The 6,408-nt window shown below is 43.5% G+C and overlaps 1 protein-coding gene across 2 annotated transcripts in view; it reads left to right on the plus strand.

Moving 5' to 3' along the window:
• The window catches only part of PCTP (phosphatidylcholine transfer protein), a 238,823-nt gene extending 232,780 nt beyond the window's left edge, over window positions 1-6,043 (plus strand). Inside the window, exon 7 of one of the 2 annotated variants that reach the window (XR_015297509.1) lies at window positions 5,377-5,445. Coding sequence is in view for 1 of the 2 variants with exons in the window: in XM_086930871.1 (XP_086786997.1) it covers window positions 5,377-5,451 (75 nt within the window). In the remaining variant the exon portion in view is untranslated. Of the gene's footprint in view, window positions 1-5,376 lie in introns of both variants that reach the window. The other variant, XM_086930871.1, reaches the window with a different exon arrangement.
• The last annotated feature ends 365 nt before the right edge of the window (window positions 6,044-6,408 follow it).

The raw sequence follows: 6,408 nt of genomic DNA on the forward strand, positions 1-6,408 counted from the left end.
AGAGATATCGGCTTTTCTGGGCAACTTCTTAGTCAATTTCCTGCTATTGCTCAATTATCATAGTACACATCAGAAACACTGTATCTAATCATACAGCACATGTGTATCTTGGACTGGTGCTACTTATTCAGGAGGTGGTAAGTGCAGGGACAGAGCTAACAATGTAACCAACACAAATCAAACATAAGGCAGTCTTGCTCTGAGGTGATAAAAGTCTAGATACCCTGTAATGATTTGAAAGGACTAAATGTCATCCACTGTGGCGAGCCCTAGAACTGTTCTGAGCCTTCATATATAGGACATTTAGCTTTTGTCCCTGCTTAGCCAGATCTCTTGGTTAACCGTGGGCCCATTTCTCATATTCCTCCTTCACTTTCCTCCGCGGTATAGAACTCAATAAGAGAAAAGACTGTTCTAATGTGGAAAGACAATCAAAAAAGATTTGATTCTACAGATTTTAGAGGCCAAGACATCCAAGACACTAAATAGTGAAGTTGAGGGTTTAGGCGGTCAACTTCTGAATTTGAAAGTTGCCCATAAAAGGTCAGATAAACAAATGATGAAACAGGAGTTGTCTTTAAAGAAGAACAAGAAGGAGATAAGAGAGACAAAGAGTAAGATTGAAGACTTTGAAAATAACCTAAAATATCTTGTAGTGGCAGAAGGGTGAGAGAACGGGAAAGATATGCCTATATTTATCACAAAAGCGATCACAATTACTCTGTTTCTTGATGATCATTCTATTTACTGAAAATTTGCTATTTGAGGTCCTGCTTGTATGCCTCCTGTTAGACTTCTCAGCCTTAGTGTGGTTTTTGCCCAAACCTTTTGCCTTCACTCCTACTGTTTTTCTGAATTTGTTTTTCTTGGCCCTTGGACTCTGCACAATTTACTACTGCTAGTTCATTCTAACATGTTTGTGCTCTCTCATTTAAACATGATGAAATTGCTCAACACACAATTGCTGCATTTAATTTACTTGCAACTCTCTAGTAAAGTGGTACAACCACTAAATACCTAGGGCCTGCAGGAGTAATTTTGCCACCCACTTAAGTAACCTTTTAAAAATTGTCCAAAGCCTGCAACTTCAGCCTATGTTGGTGCAGTTTTAGACTCCTATTTTGACATGGCAAAATAAACCTTTTTAACACTTAACAAGTGTCACTACACTTGATACTTTACCGCATAGCACACAGATTCATTGATCAATTTTAAACATGTTTTGAATGTACTATGAATTCAAATGATCAAGTTAAAGCTCATAATTCTAATTTGTTTATTATAGTAGAAATTATTCCTTATGTATTACGTTCGCTTTATCAGACAACCACTACAGATACATTGTAATTCCAAACAATATAGAGTTCTTTCTCGGGACAACAGAAACAGAATTTCTTGTTTGAACATTGTGAAGAAATTACTTGAAAACTCCATTGAAGATGCCCAATGCATTTCAAGATTAAAAGTCCTTCTTTCAGGGGCCACTATGAAGACAAAATCATAAACATTGTATTGTAAGTTATCTCATAATATGCAGGGAGAAATAAGATCAGCAAAATGCATGTCCTTAGGTGATGAAAACAGTCAATAATTATTACATGGTACTGTGAAAAAAGGTGGACTGTGAGATAAAAGTTCACTGAAAGTTATCAATAACTGGACCCAAACTCAAACCGTAGCCTTTACCAAAGACAAGAGGAAGCATAAAGGAAAAAATAAATTCCCATATTGTGCATGAATAAAAGGTGTATAAAAGTAAAAATTGAGCGTTGAGGTGCCGTTACGCCAATCGCCTCAGAACCCAAAGAAATGTGTACCACAAAACCCCTCCTGTAATGTATGCAACAGCCATACTTACTCAATGTCAAAAAAACTCCTATTGCCAATTGTAGAAAACTCCGCTTAATGAATACGCGCGACCATGAACTATGAGACAAACAGTGGGAGTTCTCAGTTCATTACCCATGGTCGAATCTCAAGTACAACACATGCAAAAGTATAGACTACCTTGTATTGTTATCCATGAGGAAACCAAAAATGTTTTGAGCCGAATGCAAATAAACCGATGTCAAGACCGGTAGTCCTCTGAAATGTAAAGTATTGATAGTTGTAAACCGGGAAACACTAGCGGGTATACCCACAAAGACGTAACTCCGATTTATCCCCACCTTACCGCATCAAAAGCAGAGATAGATTTAACACCCCTTTCCCAAGCTGGTGCAAACTTCAGACACCGCCAGAATTCCCGTGATAACTGCCAAAAAATGTACCTCTGAGGTGGACACCACCTACTAACCCTAATGAGACGCAGAATAGGCGTTCCCCTGCAAAAACACACGAAGAAACCACAACACCACTTTCACAACGAAATGCCAGATCCTTGATGCAAACCGAAAACAAGCTATAAGCTGCTGCAGCAGCAGGAAACTAACACCTGCCCTGACCTAGTGTAAAGTTGGACCACAGCCTGCACCACAAAAGATAGCCACACCTGAAGGACAACAGATGCCATGGAGCCAACAATTGTGCAGTTCAGAGCCCCAAGAGGGCCACAACAACCACTGCCACCACCCCCAGGACACCCCTCACCGGCACCCCCCGAATACAGATATGCCACATCAACTAAACTCAAACATGTATCAAATAATACGCATGATGTTGCACAACCACATCTAGTGACACGCATGTGTCGTCACAAAAATGAGCAGCACACATCCACTTACTAAGCAACAAATGAAAATGTATTAAAATAAACACCGAACAGATATGAAGACACATCGGACAATCAGTAGGCCACAGCCTGCAAGACAAAAAACAGGACGAGAAAGTGTGTCCTGCGCACATCAAGGGACAGAGAGAGAGCAAAGGAGAGAGAGAGGGAGAGAGAGAGAGAACAAGAAGAGAGGGAGAAAAAAAGAGAGAGAGAGAGAAGAAGAGACGGGGAGAGAGAGAAGGAGAGAGAGAGAGAGAAGAAGAGGGGGAGAGAGAGAGATACAAGAGGGGAGTGAGAGAGAGCAGAAGAGGGGGGAGAGAGAGGGTGCCGCCCCTGAGCATCCAGGCCACACTGCTCACCTGCTGCCACCAGTGTGTCTCCAACCACGTGCCGGTATGTAGTGCAGTTCACCAGGTCCCACATCTAAGACAGACCTGTCATCTGAAACAGAGTCCAGAAACATGAATGGCACAGTGCAAACAATTGCACAAGACATCATCGCCTGCTCGCCCCTGCGCACCCAGGCAGAGGCATCCCAGCCCCTCCCGCCGCCCATCAGAACATGACCGCTCCTGCGCACCCAGGCCTCACTGCTCACCTTCCGCCACCGGCGTCTGTAAAAGATGTCCCACCACGTGCAACTGCAAGCCACAAGCCCAGGGCCCGCGGACATGGCACCCTCCATATCATGCTGCCCCGCTCCACAGGCCACCAGGTCCCATATTTGATGGTGGGTCTTGATTACGCCTTTGCAGAGGACATATCAGTGCACAGGGCATCGTCTCAGGCTGCACACCCACTCAACCCAATTGGTGCCACTGACTCTGTGATCCCAGATGCGGCGCCACGTGGCGGTAGGCCCACGCTGCCCATTGCCTCTGGCCAACACTGCGGTCCACCAGGGCACATACATGACACTGAGTTCTGAGTCAGCAATGGCGGAGACCCCATCAGTGCACACGTCATCATTGCAGGCTGCGCACCCGCTCAGCTAGTCCTGTGCCACTAACCCTGTGCAACCCAAGTCAGCGCCACGTGGTGGCAGGCTCGTGACGGCCCCACGCTGCCCATTGGCTCTGGCCTACACTGCGGTACAGCAGGGCACACACATGACACTGAGTCCTGAGTCGACAATGGCGGAGACCACATCAGTGCACATGTCATTATTGCAGGATGCACCCTGTGCCTCTGGTTCCCCTAATCCAGAGTTATCTGGTCATTGTGGTTACATCATTGCAGGATGCACACCCGCTCAACTAGTCCAGTGCCACCATCCACTTGGTGGCAGGCCCATGACGTCAGCAAGGCCTCGAGTGCCACTAACCCTATGCAACCCAAGTCAGCACAATGTGGTGGCAGGCCCGTGACGGCCGCAAGGCCTCGGGTGCCACTAACCCTGTACGCAACATCTCATGGGCCCTTTATAATTGAGCACCGTGGAGCGTCCGTCATCCAGTGGCCACCAGCAGAGGGGAATGTGAAGTCGTCGGGCCCTAATATTTGCCTGGTCACATTGCCTGTGCCGCCTGTGCCGGATGGGTGTGGTGTGTGTGACATGCCAACAAGTAGACCAGTGACCTGCACACCACCAGCGTGAACGCCTGCGAAAGATAGCTATCTGGGCCCCACCTCAGAGCGTGAGCAGAGTGGTCACCTGCTGATAGGAAGTAGTCTATTGCTCCTTCCCTTCTCTGGGAAAGGTGTCCTTACTCTGGCATTAATTAGTGCTAGAGACTCCATGCTGGCATCCCTAAAATCAATCTCTAAAATCCACAGAGCCCTGGACCCCTCAACACGAATACTGTTAAGCTTAAAACTCAATGACCACCTCACACTTGATCTGAAGTCCTCAATTGGCTCGCAATAAAGGGGAGGTTGATCTTCAAATCCATTTGTATCATCCAAAGAGCAGTCCAAGGCTAATCTCAGGTGAATTACCTTCTTCTGGTTCTCTGACTGGAAGCTGATCGTCTCTTATTCAGGAGATTTTTTTCTCTACTTCTTCAAACAAGCTAATGGTTAGCCCAATACATGCACTAGTCTTTTGTGCCCCTATTTGAGAGATGCTTTGCTGGTAAGATGCCCAAAATGACTTCTGCCCACATTTCATCCATTGCGTGTTGACTATCGGATGGTCCACCCATGACTGCCAGCCAATTCCCTCTCTATATATTCTTTTCCAAAGTACTCTGAGCCTTCTGCAAGGTAGTATGTGGTGCTTTTTGTATAGTAATAATCACCATTAGTTTATTAGTTAGTGCCAGGATATGTTTATCCAAATAAGTCTCAGGCAGTGCAACAGCAGTGTAACGGCAATGGAGGACAGATTCCCAACAAGGAACTGCAGGCAGAAAATATAAAAACAAAAAAGCACAACCTGAGGTGTTACAGAGCGACCAGAAGTTTCAAGTGTTTGCATGACTTCTGTCAAGTATTTTATAGTTTGAAGACTATCATCTGATATAAAACCCAGGTGCTTTGTAGGCATTCATAGGAGCACAGCACTCTAGCATGGCCAATTACATGTACTTTTGAAATGAGATAGGTTGTAGACCTTGAAGTATTCTGCCAATGGTGCATCTGAGGGTGGTTTTTGAAATACACTGTAGAAATGTTTTATCCTTTGCTGCCCAAATAACTTTATGCTGTATATTCATTTACAGAGCGGAGTGCCTTCCTTCCTGACAGACATGCAAAAGGCCTGCAACGACTATCCTCATAGGAAAACGAAATATTGATGACAGGTGTTGGACATCACACTAGCAATAGACATAGCAAATGTGTTCTAAAATTGTGATTTTATTACGTACGGAGTGATAACTAGTATCACTTTTAGGATACTTTGCCGACATTCTAAGACTCAAACAGCCACTGCAAAGGTATTTTGTTTATCTATTTTGCACTGATTTTCTATACTTGAATTAGCAGCAGCAGATGGTGATAATGAATGTCGCTGTACATCCGCTGATTATTATTTTTCTCAAGAAGTTAGTTGTGAATTACCAAAACTGATTATCAGGACGTTTAGCTTACCATCTGCACCATTTACAGAATTGTTTCAAACTGACGATGCTAAAGTTGGATGATGGAAGGTGGAGAGAGACTGAATGTCGTAGAATGTTTAGCAGTAAGGCAACTTGTCTGGCCAACATGGCCGTCGATCGTTCCTGTATTACACTCCATTGACTAAGACTTTGTATTAGTGGTGTGGATGATGTGGTCAAGCAAAATTTGCACCAAAATGGTGCCATTTAGGATATGATGACAACCTTAACTTTAATTTCAAACGATAACGGCAGCTACAAATAAAAATACTCTATATTGCAAAAACTACGGCTGTGTGGTACCAAATCTCCCTGTAAAATATTAATTTGTTTCTATTTTTCTATTAATTGTATTGAAGTCATTCTATTATTTCACACTGTAAAAAACATTTTCATGCACTGTTGTAACAAGTTAAAATGTATGTGTTCTACTTTAAGAACCATGAAACAATGAAATAGAATCAAATGTATTTGCTCCGTGTTATGTTAAGAACACAACATTTTTTAAATCTTTCACTTCACAATTCAATGGAATAATTTTTATTTGGATAATTGTTGATTGCTAAATTGTCACATGAGGACAGGAGGTGTGGGACCTTAAAAAATGTGTTTAACTTGTAAACTGAACGCCATTCTCATCAACAATCATTC

The sequence above is a fragment of the Lissotriton vulgaris genome, chromosome 7 (genome assembly GCF_964263255.1).
Source record: "Lissotriton vulgaris chromosome 7, aLisVul1.2, whole genome shotgun sequence".
NCBI classification, from domain to species: Eukaryota; Metazoa; Chordata; class Amphibia; order Caudata; family Salamandridae; genus Lissotriton; species Lissotriton vulgaris.